General features: G+C 35.7%; 1 protein-coding gene across 3 annotated transcripts in view; it reads left to right on the top strand.

The window, feature by feature from the left end:
- Positions 1-5017: 5017 nt before the first annotated feature.
- The window catches only part of LOC114480704 (dachshund homolog 2-like), an 85114-nt gene continuing 70956 nt past the window's right edge, over positions 5018-19175 (top strand). For all 3 annotated transcript variants that reach the window (XM_028475091.1, XM_028475090.1, XM_028475089.1), the window contains exon 1: positions 5018-5588. In XM_028475091.1, coding sequence (XP_028330892.1) covers positions 5113-5588 — 476 coding nt within the window. In that variant the 5' untranslated portion in view covers positions 5018-5112. The remainder of the gene's footprint in view (positions 5589-19175) is intronic.

The raw sequence follows: 19175 nt of genomic DNA, 5'->3' as shown, positions 1-19175 counted from the left end.
CTACAGGCATAAACCATTAAAATTTACAAAAATATTAATAAAAGATAAAAAAAGTGTCTCTTTACTGTTTCCATTCAGGTGTGCCTCACTCCCTGATTGTCCTCCCTCACTCTTTAAGTAGTGTATGAATACATTCCTGTTGGTTTAGACTTTTTCATTTAAAATGTATATGGAAATCATGTATATGGAAATGATTGGTCATCCTCTGATTTGTCGTGCTCTGATTGGTCATCCTCTGATTGGTCATCCTCTGATTGGTCATCCTCTGACTGGTCATCCTCTGACTGGTCATCCTCTGATTGGTCATCCTCTGACTGGTCATCCTCTGATTGGTCATCCTCTGATTGGTCATCCTCTGACTGGTCATCCTCTGATTGGTCATCCTCTGACTGGTCATCCTCTGATTGGTCATCCTCTGATTTGTCGTGCTCTGATTGGTCATCCTCTGATTGGTCATTCTCTGATTGGTCATCCTCTGATTTGTCGCGCTCTGATTGGTCATCCTCTGATTGGTCATTCTCTGATTGGTCATCCTCTGATTGGTCATTCTCTGATTTGTCGTGCTCTGATTGGTCCTCCTCTGATTGGTCATTCTCTGATTGGTCATCCTCTGATTGGTCATTCTCTGATTGGTCATCCTCTGATTGGTCATTCTCTGATTGGTCATCCTCTGATTGGTCATCCTCTGATTGGTCATCCTCTGATTGGTCATTCTCTGATTTGTCGTGCTCTGATTGGTCATCCTCTGATTGGTCATCCTCTGACTGGTCAATCTCTGATTGGTCATCCTCTGATTGGTCATCCTCTGATTGGTCATCCTCTGATTGGTCATCCTCTTATTGGTCATTCTCTGATTGGTCATCCTCTGATTGGTCAATCTCTGATTGGTCATTCTCTGATTGGTCATTCTATGATTGGTCATTCTCTGATTGGTCGTCCTCTTATTGGTCGTCCTCTGATTTGTCGTGCTCTGATTGGTCATCCTCTGATTGGTCATTCTCTGATTGGTCATTCTCTGATTGGTCATTCTATGATTGGTCATTCTCTGATTGGTCATCCTCTTATTGGTCGTCCTCTGATTTGTCGTGCTCTGATTGGTCATCCTCTGATTGGTCATTCTCTGATTGGTCAATCTCTGATTGGTCATTCTCTGATTGGTCATTCTCTGATTGGTCATTCTCTGATTGGTCATCCTCTGATTGGTCATCCTCTGATTGGTCATCCTCTGATTGGTCGTGCTCTGATTGGCCATTCTCTGATTGGTCATTCTCTGATTGGTCATCCTCTTATTGGTCGTCCTCTGATTGGTCGTGCTCTGATTGGTCGTGCTCTGATTGGTCGTGCTCTGATTGGTCGTCCTATTATTGGTCGTTCGTGTCACGTAAAACTTTTTTTTAATAGATCGTTGTTTTTTCTTTGATGGTGTTTTAATCAAAAAAGATGATTGGATGAGTTGGAGTTTGACACTTTGTAAATGTGTTGCTGAGCTGGATTATAATCACACACACACACACACACACACACACACACACACACTGGCCAGGGGCTGCTGTGTGTGAGATGGATGGTTTGACTTTAAGCCCGTATAAATAAAACCTGAATAAACCCTGACGGCCTCAAGTGATGGTTTAGATAAAAGTGTGTGTGTGTGTGTGTGTGTGTGTGTGTGTGTGTGTGTGTGTGTGTGTGTGTGTGTGTGTGTGTGTGTGTGTGTCACAGCCTACAGCTTGTCCTCATTCATGTTTTGACCTAAAGTAAGAATAAAAAGTGGAAAAAGTGAAGTCAAGAGTCTTTGTTTATTTGTTCTTCCAAAATGTTCCCGTTGAATCCAGTGATCATGTTTGATTAGTTTGGACTTAACGTGAGTCCTTTAACTTCCATCATCATCATCATCATCATCATCATCATCATCATCATCATGGTCTCCTCTAGCTGTGGTTTCTTACTCCAGAGTTCACCTCAGTCGTTAAAATCCCTCTGAGGCCATTTCACCTCCACTGATGGTTCCACTTAAACCATCATAACCTCCTCTGTCCTCCTGTGTCCCTGATCACTATCTCACTGTTTTAGCCCATATTGAAGTGGCCACAAATGGTGGAAAAGGTGGGGGAAATGAGATTTTAAAAAAACACAGAAATTGGTTAAAATGTGTGAATTAGAGTGGGCAAAAACGGACATAAAAAGTGTTGAAAAGGGTGAATATTGGAACAATTTTTTTTTTTTACTGTACTTGGAGAATCAAAACCTTTCTGGTTCTGATTAGTTTAAACTGGCAAATAATGGACATGACAAATAGTGAATGTGGTTAAAATGGCAAAAAAATAATCATGAAATACGGTGAAAAGAGGTTAAAAGTGACAATAATGGGTCAACATGTGTGACATTAGGTGAAAAAGTGGTAGAAAGAGTTTATAAGTGCTGAACATGTCTGGAAAGTGAAAAAAATGTGCAGAAAAGTGTCAGAAATGGGAGTATTGTAGCAAAAATGCTTTAAAAGGAGCAAAAATATGGCAAGAAAAAGTGATGAAAATAGATTGTGTGTTTTTGCAGATTTGTGTATTTCAGTTCTCATGATGAGTTTTTTTTTTTTTTTAGGTATTTTGTGTCATAATATATTTTTTTGTTCTCGTTTGTTTGTTTTTTGTATTGTCATTTTGTGTGTTTTTTATTTGGTTTTTTTTTAGGCATTTGTTGCTTGCTGTTTTTTTTTAAATTTAAATTTTTGTCATTTTGTGTATTTTTGCAGTTTTGTAAGATGTCGTTTTGTGAGTTTTTGGAGGCGTTTTGTGTATTGAGTATTTTTGTTCTTGTTTTGAGTTTCTGTGATCATGGTTTTTAATTTTAGAATTGTTCCCTTGTTTGGTGTATTTTTATGTGTTCTTATGAATTGTGCCAATTTTTTACAGGTCATTTTGTGTCTTTTTGCAGTTTTGAGTGTTTTAGTTATTTTGTTGTGCAGGTCATTAATTGAGCGTCGTTTTTTTTTTTTTTTAGGTCATTTTGTGCATTTTTTATTTTGTTTTTAAGTGTGTGTGTGTGTGTGTGTGTGTGTGTGTGTGTGTGTGTGTGTGTGTGTGTGTGTGTGTGTGTGTGTGTGTGTGTGTAATGAGATTACAGTGGATTACAGGATCTGCTCTGTGTGTGTAATCCACACCAATAATCTCATTAAACACTTTATATTCACATCGTCCTCTGCTTTTCTTTCTTTCTTTCTTTCTTTCTTTCTTTCTTTCTTTCTTTCTTTCATGACTTTTCATCCTCTTCCTCCTTTTTTAATTTCATCATTAAACCTTTATTTAAAGCTTTTTTTTTAGTTTCTCTGATAAACTCTAACGGTCGTGTTTTCTTTTTCCCGCCACCAGAGCTCGCACGTGAGCCGCGCACACAAACATACACGCGCGCTTCAGTGCACAGAGACGTGCACGCACACACTAAAAGTGGGGAACTTTTTAAAATTGTCTCACGAAGATTTATCTTGTAAACATGACTTTTGAATGTGATATTCATGATATTTTGTATCTTTTATTTCTTCACTATTCCACAGTTGAACTCTTTTAATGATAATTAGATCATTTCTATCCCATACTCACTGCTATTAAACTCACATTTATCACTTTTTGTCTTGTAAATGGGACTTTTTAAATCTCATTTAAATTGTTTAACTGATAATTATGACTTACTCTTCTATTTCTGACTTTTTATTTCATAATCTTGGCATTTATAAAAGTATTCATTTTTGTATTTGATATTTATGATTTATTTTCTTTTATATTTGTAAATGGAATTTTTTAAGGATCTAATGATCAGTTTATTCATCTGAATAATATCCGCTGGTAGTATTATTATAGTCATCTTAAATATGAAAATCCTTGTTTTAATCAAAAATAAAATGGGTTCAAAGAGATTAAAAATGGTGAAAAGGTGGTGAAATGGGATTTTAAAAACCACAAAAATTGGTTTTTAAAGTTGCAGTTTAGAGTGGACAAAAACAGAGAGAAAAAGTGGTAAAACAAATAAAATAAAATGAAAATAAAGTGTTAATGTTGGAACAATTCGTTTAAACTGGCAAATAATGAGCCTGACAAATGGTGAATGTGGTTAAATTGTCAAAAATAATCATAAAATATGGTGAAAATAGGTTAAAAGTGACAATAATGGGTCAACATGTGTGACATGAGGAGGGAAAGTGGTGGAAAGGGTTTAAAAGCACTAAAAAAAATGTCTGGAAAGAAGAAAAATGTGCAGAAAAGGCATTAAAATGCGATGAAGATGTGAAATGTAGCAAATATACATTAAAGGAGCAAAAATATGGTCAGAAAAAGTGATGAAAATAAATTAAAATATGGTGAGTTTGGTGTAATTAAAGAAAAATGGTTAAAAAAAAAAAAAAAAAAAAGCAAAAATGGGCTGAAATTGTTTTAAAAAAAAAAAAAAAACAATAATTCTTCATTTCTTGAAGGCATCTGACGACCCCAAATGGAGCCCTGGCCCCAGTGTTGAAAACCCCTGTGTTTATTTACTCGGTTTATTTTCAATAATCAGAATCAGAAATACTTTTTTCATCTCAGGGGGAAATTACTGATGTCACAGATAAATATTACAAATGAAAATAATAAACACTAAACAGGGAAAGAAAGAAAGAAGAAAAAATACATAAATGAGTAATAGAATGTTAATTAAATAAGGATTAAATTCAAGACTTTAAAAGAAAATCTCTAATTCGGGAATTTTATACTTTTACTTTTTTCTCTTTCTTTCTTTTATTCTTTTTTTTCTCTTTTATTTCTTCACATTTATATTTTTACGACTGTTATTTCTCATAATTGGAACCAAAGTTTTTATTTCCCACAGTAAAACATGTAAAAGTAGTCCGTGAGAAAGTTTGGTTAAGCCCCTCCCCCTCCACCAATGACACGCGCTGCTCTCTCACGCCTCACTTCTGATTGGCTGCGGTGCCAGTCAGTCCCTCGTGGAGTGGGCGTGGCTTCCCAGAGGCTGACCTGTGGTGCTCAGTGTGTTGAACGCACAGTCCGCTCAGTGGCTGTAACGCACGGACCCTCCGCACACGGACAACACGCACGGACACAGCGGGAAAAGTGCGTGTGCGCGTCCATGTCGCTCCCCGGCTCTCCTCCGCAGCTGCCCCCGGGCTCCGGGGCTCCTCCGACCCCGGTGGCGCTGTTCCGCAGCAGCTCCGCGCACACCGCCTCCGTGCGCCAGTCCCTGTCCCCGATGCTGGGAGCCTTCCTGCCCGGACACGGGGCCGCGAACCTCAGCCCGGGCTCCGGCCCGTGCGGGGAGTGCACGCTGGTGGACGTGCACGGGGTGAAGGTGGCGAGCTTCTGCGTGGACGGCCACGAGCTGATCTGCCTCCCCCAGGTGTTCGAGCTGTTCCTGAAGCACCTGGTGGGGGGGCTGCACACCGTCTACACCAAGCTGAAGAGGCTGGACATCAGCCCCGTGGTGTGCACCGTGGAGCAGGTGCGCGTGCTGCGCGGGCTCGGGGCCATCCAGCCCGGGGTGAACCGTTGTAAACTCATCAGTCGGAAGGACTTTGAAGCTCTGTACCAGGACTGCACGAGCGCCAGGTGCGTACGCTCTACTTTTACACGTGCACGCGCACACACCGTGGGAAACAGTCTCATCATCATCATCATAATCAGTAGTACCACATGGAGCTCACTTTTTATCATGTTACGATCATTGAACTTGTGACTTTTTATCTCATAATTACGACTTATTTATCTCATTTTATGGTTACTTTAATATAATGACGTTGTTATCCCGTAATCTCTCTTTTATACCATAATTATAACATCTCATCTCATCTCATTTTATAATGTCTCGTAATCTCACTTTTTATCTCATAATTATGACTTTTTATGATAAAAAGTAATCATTGTTATTATATTGAAAGTATTCATAAAAATGAGATACAATTATAGTGTCTTGTAATGTCGCTTTTTATCTCATAATTACGGCGTCTCTATCTCATTTTTATCATTGCTTTCAATATAATAACATTAGGATCCCGTAATTTCACTTTTATTTCCTGATTATGACTTATTTAGTTTATTTTTTATTACTTTTATTATAATGATGACCTTAGCGTCTCCAAATGTGACATTTTTATCTCATAATTATGACTTATTTATCTCATTTTATGGTTACTTTAATATAATGATGTTATTATCTCATAATCTCTCTTTTATAACATAATTATAACTTCTCTGTCTCATTTTATAGTGTCTCGTAATCTCACCTTTTATCTCATAATTGACTTTTTTATGATAAAAATTCATAATTATCATTATATTGAAATTAATCATGAAAATGAGGTACAATTTTAGTGTCTTGTAATGTCACTTTTTATCTCATAATTACTACTTCTCTCTGTCTCATTTTTATCATTGCTTTCAATATAATGACATTAGTATCTCGTAATTTCACTTTTTATTTCCTGATTATGATTAATTTATTTTACTTTTATTATAATGATGACCTTAGCATCTCCAAATGTTACCTTTTTATCTCATAATTATGACTTCTTTATCTAATTTCTATGATTTTTAATATAATGACCATAGTGTCTCATAATCACACTTTTTTAATCTCACAATTGTGACTTTTTATGATAAAAAGTCACAAATGAAAGTATTCAAAAATGTGATAGCATTTTAGCATCTCGTAATCTCACTTTTTATCTCATAATTATAAGTTATTTATCTCATTTTATGATAACTTTAATATGACGTTATTATCTTTTAATCTTTCTTTTATAACATAATTTAAACTTCTCTCTCATTTATAGTGTCTCATAATCTAATTTTTTATCTCATAATTATGATTTTTTGTAATTACTTTTAATATAGTGACCTTAGCCTCTTGAAATGTGACTTTTTATCTCGTAATTATGCCTTATCTCATTTCTATGATTACTTTCAACACCTTAGCATCTGTTAATGTGACTTATTTATCTCGTTTTTTTGTGATTATTTTTAATGACCTTAAAGTGTCTCGTAATCAAAGTTTTTACCTCATAAGTATAGGTTATCTATCTAATTTTTATGATTATTTTTAATATAATGACTTTAGAGTCTCCTAATGTCACCTTTTATCTCATAATTATGAGTTATATATCACATTTCTATGATTACTTTTAATATAATGACCTTAGCATCTCATAATGTCACTTATTTATCTAATTTTTAGGATGATATTTAATGATTTTAGTGTCTACTCATAATTATGACTTATCTAATTGTTTGATTACTTTCAGTATAATAACCATTGTCTCATTTTTCTTTTATCTCATAATTATGACTTATTTATCTACTTTTTATGATTACTTTCTTTATGATGTCTTGTAATCTCACTTATTTTATAATTATGACTTATTTATCTACTTTTTATGATTATTTTCAATATAATGTCTGTAGCATCTCGTAATGCGACTTTTTATCTCATAATTATGGCTTATTTATCTCATTTTTAAGATTATTTTCAATGTAATAACATTAGTGTCTAATAATCTCATAATTATGATTTATTTATCTCATTTTTTATGAATACTTTAAATATGATCATTTAGTGTCTGGTAATGTGACTTTTATCTCCTAATTATGATTTATTTATTATTTTATAGTGTCTCGTAATCTACATTTTTATCTCATAATTATGACTTATTTATAAAATTTTGTATAATTACTCTTGATATAATGACCTTAGCTTCTCAAAATGTGACTTGACTTCTCTATCTCATTTTTACTGTCTTGTAATCGCACTTTCTATCTCATAAATATGACTTTTTAATCTATTTGTGATTATTTTTAAGTACTTTCAACATAATGACCATAGTGTCTTGTAATTTGATTTTTATCTCATGATTATGACTTATTTATCTTCTTTTTATGATTATTTTTAATATATTGACTTTAGTGTCTTGTAATCTCACTTTTTATCTTGTAAATCTGACTTTTCTGTCTTTCTTCTTCAAAAGAAAAACATTTACATTTCATTTCTTTGACTTTTATTTCTCATCTTCTGGACTTTTAAATGTTTTTATCAAGAATTCAGTTTTCATCACTTTTCTCCCTCAAATCTAAGATGTTTGGAATACGACTTTTTACTCAATGAAGAATATTTTTGTATCTCATAATCAACTGTTTTATGCCCTGATCATAATATAATTGTTTTTTTTTTTAATAATTTAAACACATTTGAAAGGCGTGCAGAAATATGGAATCAGATTAGGGCCAGTTTTGACATCTAAAACAAAGTCAAAATTTCAAGAATAAAGTTGAATGAAATATAATGTTGAGATTGAGGTCAAAATTCTGAAAATGAAGTCAAAATACAATATTGTGATTAAGTCAAAGGTTTGCCAAATGAAATAAAATAAAGGACTTGAAAAAATGACACACGATAAAATAAAGGAAATGAGAATAACTAAATAACTTTAAATAAAATTCATTTTTCTGTTTATTTCTGAAATAAAATCAGTGTTAGAGTTGAAGTTTTTCAGAAGTCCACAGTGACTTTAGGAAAGTTGACTCTGACTCTCACTGGTGATGATGTACACTGTTTTAGGTCGTTGTCGGTTGTTGCTTTAATGGCTCTGTAACTAATTTAGGTTTGGTTGAGTGGTTGATGGGCTAATAGCTGATCAGGTGGTTGATTATTTGGTCTGGTTAGATTAGAATATCAGAGGAAAAACTCCAAGGGCAGAAAAACCCTTATTTTGTCAAAGAAGGAGACGAAAGTCAAGCTCTACGCTGATGATACCTTTGTGTCCATTCATGTGTTTATCTGACAAAATGATTGGTTGGCAGCTGTGTTGCTACTCCTGACCAATGGAGGAGCTCCTTTACCTTTTCAGTGTTCTACTGACCAATCAATGACCAACATTTTTGATACATAAACACGCACATAAAGAGGAAACAATATGAATGTGACGATGGTTTAAAGCTCACTGTCGATGTTTGATGAAAAGTAAACACTGAAAGTTGTACAGTGTGACATGAATGTATCAGTCGTTTGTTCCTGTAAACACTCCCAGTCGGAGGTTCATCACACACACACTCACACACACACTCCGCGGTGCATGTCGGAGGTAATAATGGATCATATGAATGCACATGGAACAACACGGCTGGAGATCTATTGTTGTGGGACACACACTCCTCCCTCCCTCTCTCACTGCACTCATATTGACATTCCTCTCTTCTCCTCCTCCTCCTCCTCCTCTTCCTCTCCTTTCTCTCCTCTCTCGCTCCCCGTCACTCCCTGGGAACTGAAAGGACAAATTAAAAGTGTTCATAAAGAAAACCTAAAACCTCCCCCTTGACTCGTGCTTAAGTCAAAAGTTTAAAACAACTCTGAAATACTGTGTCTCTGAAACAAAGATTAGAATTTTTCCCAAAGGCCAAAAAATCCCCGGCATAAAGTTCCCACACTGAGTCTGGAGATATTTTAGGAAAGTGATGCTAACTTTACGACCTGTGGGGCTTTAAAAAACAACCCGAACATCCAGATTTACTCGCTTTTCTGACTCAAAATAACACTTTTTCTTTCTTTTGTTGCATAATTTGATCTAAAAGTGGCTCATTATTAAAGCTGATGAGGTTGGACCACAAATATCTTCCAGTGTTTGGGAAATAGAAATGATAAGGAAGTATAAAAAACCAGTGAAAGCCAAAACTAAAATAATAGGCAATCACAAAACAACAAAGACACACACGAGAGAAAAATATAGAAAATGTAAATAAAAATACACAAAATGTACTCCAAAAACACAAAAGACGACTACAAAAATAGAGAAACTTAACAAAAAATTATACAAATATTAGTTTTAAAACACACAATCACAAAAAACTCACAGATTGACTCCAAAAACACACAAAATGAAAGACTGTACAAAGTATCAATAAAATTCACAAAATGACTCCAAAAGCACACAATATGATGAGAAAAATACATTAACAGACAAAAAATACACACAATGAGGGAAAAATATCCAAAACATCAATAAAAATATGCAAAATGTACTCCAAAAACACAGAAACTTAACAGAAAAATACACAACAATTAGTCCTAAAACACACAATCACAAAAACTCCAAAAACACACAAAATTATTATTTTTTAATATAAAATATCAATAAAAATGCACAAAATCTACTCCGAAAACACACAAGATGACAAAAAAAAACAGAAAAGCATTCAAAAATTAGTCCTAAAACACACAATCACTATAAACCCACATATCAACTCCAAAAATACACAAAATGACAGACAAATATACAAAACTCTAAAAACACACGACAATTACAGAAATAAACAGAAACCATTTACCATTTTACCATTTTAATGAGAGAAAAATATTTTAAAAAAAACAACAACAAAAAACACAATGTGTGTTAATGCTCTGATTGGTCATTATTCTAATGTTGATCATGTGACCATCAGATCGAACCGTTAATTTCCTTCTTTTAATGGTGAAAACAGTCTATGATTCTGAGCATTTTTAATAAAGTACAGACGCTCTGATGGAGGCTCAGGGTGATGCTTGGGTCAACACACACACACACACTGACTCCCACGCTCACAGAGCAGTGAAGCCAAGGCTAAAGAAGGAAAGTCCAGCTCTGTTTACAGTAGATGAACTCCTCAGTTTGAGCTTTTTTTAGATCCACGTTTTCCTTCATTTTTTCAACTTTGGACCCAAAAACATCTGCACAGACTCATTACGCTCTGGAATCATTAGTCATGAGCTAAAGGCAATGGACCTGCTAACGACATGACGACAAAACCACCGGAAATGACAACAACAATACACAAAGATGACGAGAAATGCACAAAAATTACAAAAAATGCACAAAACGTTGTCAAAACTACACGAAAACACTCTACACAATAAACGCAATAAACATTTTCAGAATATCTGTCAAATCTAAAGACTTCATTGTTTAAGAACGTTTGGAATGAATATGAAAAAATAAAGGACATGAACAGATCTATTATTAATACGTCCGTGACAAATTACATGAACTTGATATTTTTGTGTATTGATAATAATACTCTTATGAGATAATGAGCTGAGAAAGGCTGCAACAACGAATCGATAAAACCGATAAAAATCCACTATTAAAAGCGTTGGCAACAAATTGAATTATCGATCTGTTGCGTCGTGCGCTTTGTCACTGACTGTGACGCAGAGCCGTTTGATTCACCTGCAGAGATTTGTGTGTGCACGCACAAGTGTTTGTGTGTGAGCACAACACGACTGTTTGTGTGCGCATGCAGAGTGATTGTTGTGTGTGCGCACCACGAGTGTTTGTGTGCCTGCTGAGTGCTTGTGTGTGCGCGCACCACAAGTGTTTGTGTGCGTGCAAGTGTTTATGTGGGAGCACAATACAAGTGTTTGTGTGTGTGCAAAGTGCTTGTGTGTGCGCGCCGCGAGTGCTTGTGTGCACGCGCACTACGAGTGCCTGTGTGTGTGCACGCACAGAGTATTTTGTGTACTCGCACCCAAGTGTTTGTGTGCGGAGGGAGTGTTTGTGTATGGGCGCACAAGTGGTATTGTGTGTGCACGCAGGAGTGTTATTCTGTGTGCACGTACAAGTGTTTGTTTGTGCACGCACCACAAGTGTGTGTTTGTAGGGTTGAACGACTACATCATTTTAAAGGTTGACTCTATGTGCATACTGGTCGACTAGTCGATGATGTCATCAAGAGCCGAAGCTGAGCCGAGTGGCAGCCGAGTGCTGGTGTTGTGCCAAAATCTGTGGCCCGAAAAAAATCTATGACCGCAGATGGCGATAGTTCCAACCCCTGGGGTCACAGACTTTGGCACAACACCGCCAGCCCCTGGAACACGGGACATGCTATAGAAGCTAAGTACATCCAGGAACACTGCTGCTTCGCCTACCGTAAGTCTACGGTAACTGTTAAGCCCCGAGGCTTCCTCAGAGCCCGCCGTTCACACTTTGTTTTCTTGTTGTGCAGGGGTACTAGGACCCTCATTTGCTGTGTTGCACCGCCATCTTGGGCAAAAGTCAGGTACTGCGACTAGTCGACGTTGCGTAGACAGAGTCGCGAGACAACGCTAAAGTTGACTAGTCTGTTCAACCCCTAGTTTGTGCATGCACCAGTGTTTGTGAATGACTTGTGTGCAAACATTTGTTTGTGTGAGAGACTTTTATTTCAGTTTGATCCGCTTAAACATGGTTTTACAGCATATGTGCTTTATAGATAAACTGTGTTTAAATCTGAATTGTCGATTAATCGATTATGAAAATAATCGTTAGTTGCAGCTATAAAGCTGAGAAACAACACCGTGCGTGTGTGTGAATCAATAATATGTGACAGAAGGAGGGTTGTTGATGTCGGAGCGTTATTTTGGGCTGTTCTTATCACGACGACCTGTGAGAACGCACACACACACAGGATGGACAAACAGAGCTATCACTTTTCGTGGCAGCTCAGGTTTTGTGTGTGCGCCTGCGTACGTGTGTGTGTCCACTTTGTGCTCGTGGTTAATTGATAAAGGTTAAAGTCTTGGCTGAGGTCGACTCACTCAGGTGTGTGAGCGACCAATCACATGCAGGCTCAGAGCGACGTGTTCACACTCTTTATTTGTTTCATCACATTCATGGAATTAACAGTAAACTAACAAAATAAGGTGCTACAGGCTTTCATTTTGAAGGGCTGACCCAGAGAACAGTGTTTTTATCTGATGGTTGAAGGAAGATCAAAGTGAGAAATATGACCTGCTCTCTCTGTGCGTGTGCGTGTTGCGTGCGTGCGTGCGCGCACGCACAGCAGCAGGTCAACATGTGCGTTACGGAAAGATAAAGTTTCACAAAGAGACCGTTCAGTCTCTGAGTTTAGAGTGAATTGGAGGTGTGTGCACGTGCTTGTGTGTGTGTGTGTGTGTGTGTGTGTGTGTGTGTGTGCACGTGCTTGTGTGTGTGTGTTAATCCATCTGAAGCTAAAACAGCAGAGATAGGTGAGAAAAACCAAACAAGTGAACGTTCTCGGACCGTTTTAGGGAAGAAGAAAAACGTTGGAGCGTGTTCATCCGTTTGTTAGAGGTGCGTGCGTGCGTGTGTGTGTGTGTGTGTGAGGTCACTGGAGATCAGCCTGTTGAAATGTGATGGTTTTAACCCGTCCGCGGAAAAATTTTGCTCGTTTTATTTTTTAATTTAAACATAGCTTTGTTATTAATTATTTTTTATTGAAAATAAAAGTTCTTAATATTTAGTTTCAATTAATTAATTAATTTTAATCTATCAACATTAAACTGCATTTAAACCACTCAGTGGAAACGTTTATTTTTTAATCTAAACGTTACTTTATTTATTATTAATTAATTTTTTTTTTCTTAATGATTTGATTTCGATATGTTAAAAAGTTTAATTTATTGCCTAAATAACATATACTTAAGCGTTTATGATAGTCTACGAATTTTTAATTATCTTGGGTAACAATAAGATTATTTTTCACTTTCTTATTTAAAAATATCAACAACTTTATGACTTTTTCAATATTAGTTGTTTTTGTCTTTCACACTTTTATTATTAATCATTTTTTCATTATTTGAAATGCTCTTCCTATTGCTAGGCTGATGCTAATGCTAATTTATAGTGGTATTGCTAGGTTTATGCTAGGTGTTAGCGTTAATGCTAGGTTAGTGCTAATGCTAGGTTTATGCTGTTGCAATCGTTAGGTAAATGCGAATGCAGAACATATTTTTGAAATGTTATTTTGAAAGAAGTTTAATTTATTGATGATAAAATAACATTTTATTTTATCTGTGATAATTATTATATGAATCATTTTTATTAGAATTTTTACTTTTCCAATATTGGTTGTTTTTGTCTTCCGCACTTATTGCTTGTATCCAGCTCATAATTTATTATTAATCAATTTCATTGTGTACTATAAATGTACAATTCTACATTCTTGTAATTTGTATTTAATCTATATTTAAACCGGTAAGTCATTGAGAAGAAGTGTCTGATTTTCAATGAAAACCTCAGGGTTTACAAAATTAAATGAATTACTTTACTATCTTTATTAGTTTACTATCTTTATTACTTTCAGAGTTTTTACAATTTTAACAGTAAGTGAAAAAAGTTATTTTTTTATGTTTGGCATCACAAGAAGAGGTGAGAGATGTGGTGGCGGTGGGGGTGTTTGCAATAAGATTATTTGATGGCTGTGAACACAAACACACACACGTTGCTCTCTTAGGTGCACTTAGCAGATTGCTTTAGAAATCACATTAGTGAGTGTCACAACAGCTTTCCCCTCGTTCACCAGGTGAATCCTCCTCCTCTCCTCCTCCCCCTGTTTTCTTTCCTTCTGCCCTCTGCTGTGCGCGTGTCCGTTTAAATACTTTAAACACTTTGTGTTGTGTAGAAGTTTATGCTGAGTCATCGAGAAACATCAAAGTCAGTTTGACTCGGGGAAAACTCCTGTATAACTTCTGGAGAGTCGAGCGCTACGCTGACGATACCTTGGTGTTCAATTGTGTCCTAATCACGTCTCCTCTCGATGTAAACGCACAGAAACGAGCTTGAGAGCACATGAGTTAGCCTGAGATTTGAAGTTTGGTGCAGCAAGTATCCAAAATGAAAAAAAAATCACAGAATGATAACAAAAACATGAAACAACCAAAAAGTCATATAAATTATGAGAAAAAGATAGAAAATGATAACAAAAATATGCACGATGACAAAAGCACACAAAACAACAAAATAAAAGGAAAAGAAAAACACACAAAATTAGGGATGTAACGATTCACTCAACTCCCGATACGATTCGATTCACGATACTGGGTTCACGATACAATTCTCTCACGATTTATTTTACAAAATGGGGCTGTAGACCAAATGATGATTGAAAAATATTCCTTTATTTTTTTGGGAAAAAAACTAGTAAATATTGTACTATTTTCCTTTTATTTTTCATTGTCAAAAGAATCCCTTGATAAACTATTCAAAACAGTGCAATTTAACTAAAAATAAATCTAATAAAGGAATAATACAAGAGAAGAAGCATATTAATTTAAATTCTGGTTCTATAGTAAACAATGCAAAACTGCATAATAGTTCTTTTTCTTTTTAAAAGTGCAAATGAAAATGTATTCTGTGCTTGAACAATTAGACTTTAAAAAAAAAAAAGAGTCTGCCGATATTTGTTTGGGCCAGCAGAGGGCGCTGGTAACCCAGTGGTTGGTTGGGATGCAGCTATTCTGTGCAGTGAAGAAGAGATGCTATGCTAGCAGACAGAGCTAATAGAAAAACGTGACTTTTACAGATATTCACGTAATATTACAGATATTCTTTCGGTGCTAAAGGGGTGAGGAATCATTTATGAACATGTTTAAGAGTAGAAGGCGGCCAGAAAGAAAGTAGTAGCAGATTCCACCTGCCACCTCAGCATTTGGACAAGAGAACGATAAATATATATATGTTTAAAAAAAGTACTGCGATTAAATTTTCAGAAAATTGATATGAACCGTGATACCTATGAATCGTTTTTTAACTGCCTTACGATTAGTCGTTACATCCCTACACAAAATGACTCGAAAAACAGACAAATCCACAACAAAAATAAAAAATCTAAGTATCCAAAATAAATCCAAAAATGCAGAAACACAACACAACAAAAACACTTATAACGCATCTGAATTAGGAAAGAAATGTACAAAATGACAGCAGAAATACGCACAATGACAGACTCCAAAAACACACTAAAAGTGGCTTTAACTCTAAAACCTGATGAGATTCAACCACAAATATCCTCCAAAAAAAGAAAAATAAAGGAAAATGACAAGGAAGTATGGAAAACCAGTGAAAGTGAAAACAAAAATAACGGGCAAACACAAAACAACAAAAACACACACAATAAAAAATATATAGAAAATGTAAATAAAAATACACAAAATCTACTCCAAAAATACATAAAATCTACTACAAAAACACACAAGACAACTACAAAAATACTCAAACTTAGCCAACTCTGCGTTAGCTTAACATATAGCGGCATCAAAAACAACAAATTAGAGTAAAGTATCTAAAATAATAATAAAAATAAAAAACAGAATGACAAAACGACGTAAAACATAGAAATTAGGAAGAAAATATGCTCAATGATAAAAAGACATGAAACAAAAAACAAAAGCACACAAAACACTTTCAAATTATGACCAACTTATCAAAGTTGGTTTGACTCAGGTAAAACTTCTGGAGAGTTGAGCTCTACGCTGATGATACCTTAGTGTTTGATCGTGTCTTAATCACGTTTCCTCTTGATGTAAATGTACAGAAATGCGCACGAGATCACGTGAGACTCCGTGCGATATTTTCCTAAAAACATGTTCATAAGGCTATATTCAGTTTCAGATTTAACACTTGAGAAATAATTAAAAATATTTAAATAATAATAACAATATTGCCACTTGGGTTTCAGGAACTAAATTCTGCATTTTACGCAATCACAGACAATCGGAACTCTCATCCTCCGTTACCGACTGTCAGAGGACAGGAAACGCATGGAACGAAGGAAAAAGAAACGGGTTTAGAGATTGAGGAAGATGAGGAGGAAGAGGATGAGGGGGTGAAAGGATGCTGAGGGCAGCGAGAGGCTGACAGGTAAAGTGTGTGTGTGTGTGTGTGTTCTCGTCCCACAGACAAGGCGTTATTAATAAAAACAGGCAGGAAATGTAATTATCCCCCATTTTTAAAAAGGAAAAACACATCTGCATAAATAATTACAGCGGGGGATCAATTAAAGACATGACAACAGCGTGTGTGTGTATCTGTTTGTTAGTGTGTGTGTGTGTCTGTGTGTTTGTCGCCCACCTTGTCTTGCCCAAACTTCGGCAGACAGCGTGTTATTAGCACAAACTTTAATTACTAATTAGCAACATGTCAGAAGCGCTAAAAAAAATTTGTCAATTTTTTTCTTACTGTGTTTAACTGTACGGGATGTGTGTGTGTGCGTGTGTGTGTGTGTGCACCCATCAGAAAAGACAGCGTGTTATTAATGAAAACGTGTAATAATCCATTTAAAAACATGTCATCACGATTAGAATAATAACAGTTGTTAAAGTGATGGAGGCGTTTGTGGAGGAACGAGGCCTCATCACTCAGAGAGTGTGTGTTTGTGTGTGTGTGTGTGTGCGCGCGTGCAAAGTTTTCCTTGTTTTTCTTATTTCTTCCTGTTTGCAATAATCCTAAACTCTCTGAAAATACTCTTTCAGGTACTTGTCATAGTTTTCAGTCACACATTAACTTTAAGTGTTCTGGTTCCGTTGGTGATCATGCTTTCTGGTAGGGATGGGCGATATAGACTAAAACAATTATCCCACTGATTTCTGGTATTTATCACGATAACGATAAATATCACAATAAATAAAAACTACAAATAATAAAACAATTCCCAACTTGGTGTAAACAGGTTCCTTACAAACACATTCATTTGAATAAATCAACACTAGACACATTAAAAGAGGCATGAGCTGATATTTTATGGAATATATTAGTGCATGTGTGTCACTCTATTAGTGTTACTGTATGTAATTCATTTATTTCCTCACTTAAAATGAAATTAATTTAAAAAAAAACAAACATAAAAAGCACAAATAACTTTATTAGTGTTTTCACTGCTGCTGAATCTTGTTTAATAATGATAAAGAGTTACATAAAGTTATGATTGATAAATATCTCAGATTTCCTATAATTAAACCAGATCAAGCTGATGATTTAATCATTCAGTATATTTAGTGTAATAATCTTAATAGTTACATTAGTCTAATGGGACCAGCTTTGTCTGTGAACATGTGAAATATCATTAAAAAAATATTGCATTTCACAAATTGGGACGAAAGATTAGTGACGTTAGTATTTATACTAATATTTATTTCACACAATGCTGTGTTTCAGTAGGAGTGTGTGTGTGTGTGTGTGTGTGTGTGTGTGTGTGTGTGTGTGTGTGTGTGTGTGTGTGTGTGTGTGTGTGTGTGTGTGTGTGTGTGTGTGTGTGTGTGTGTGTGTGTGTGTGTGTGTGTGTGTGTGTGTGTGTGTGTGTGTGTGTGTGTGTGTGTTTCAGTAGGAGTGTGTGTGTGTTTCAGTAGGAGTGTTCGTGTGTGTGTGTGTGTGTGCGTATGCGTGTGTGCGTGTGTGTATGTGTGTGTTTCAGTAGGAGTGTGTGTGTGTGTGTTTGTTTCAGTAGGAGTGTGTGTGTGTGTGTGTTTCAGTAGGAGTGTGTGTGTGTGTGTGTGTGTGGTCACGCTGGGGTTTTGATAGCTTGTCATTGAAGAAATCCTCTCCTCTGTAATTTTCTACTCAGAGGAAACAATGTAACAGCACGCTGTCAAATAAGAACCCCCACCACACACACACACTTTCTGTGTGTGTGTGAGTGTTTGATTATTATTACTGTCGCTAATGAAACGTTGCTGCTTAATAAAGACTCTTAGTCTCCATCCACTGTCAAGCACCTACAAACCAAACCTTGTAGAGTGAGTTTTGGTAAATCTTACATAAACCCTTAGATTTGTGATTTTTGTAACCCAGTACCCTGGATACAGGACTTTTTATTCATGATTTATGAAGATACTGATTATGAATGTTTAAAAAAATAGAGAAGAACTAAAAAACCCTTCAAAATCAACTTTTTTCAAATTTGGTTTGTGAATTATTCTTACTCGCGACTCTTTTCATTGTGTAATTTTTAATTTAGTTGAATTCAGTAATGTTGTGAATGTTAACATTTATTATATTATTGGGGAAATGTTTTGAGAGAATGATTGTTTTCCTTCAGTTGCAGCCGCCAGTGTTCGGTTGGCATGCAGCTATTCTAGCAGTGAAGAAGAGATGCTATGCTAGCAGACAGAGCTAATAGAAAAACCTGACTTTTACAGATATTCACGTAATAATACAGATATTCGTGCAGTGCTAAAGGGATAAGGTATCATTTATGAAGATGTTTAAGAGTAGAAGGCGGTCACAAAGAGTAGTAGGTCATTCCACCCACCACCTACGCTTCTGGACATCCCTGCATTTAGTAAATGTTTCCCTCTCTTGAAAAACTTTTTAAAGCAGCAAAAAGACAAAATGAAACAAAATTAACTGAAGAAATAAATGGGGGCTTTTTTAAATTGAA

Source organism: Gouania willdenowi, chromosome 18 (genome assembly GCF_900634775.1).
Source record: "Gouania willdenowi chromosome 18, fGouWil2.1, whole genome shotgun sequence".
In the NCBI taxonomy this organism is placed as follows: Eukaryota; Metazoa; Chordata; class Actinopteri; order Blenniiformes; family Gobiesocidae; genus Gouania; species Gouania willdenowi.
Note: the sequence above shows the minus strand (reverse complement) of the source record. Positions and strands in the feature narration are given on the sequence as shown.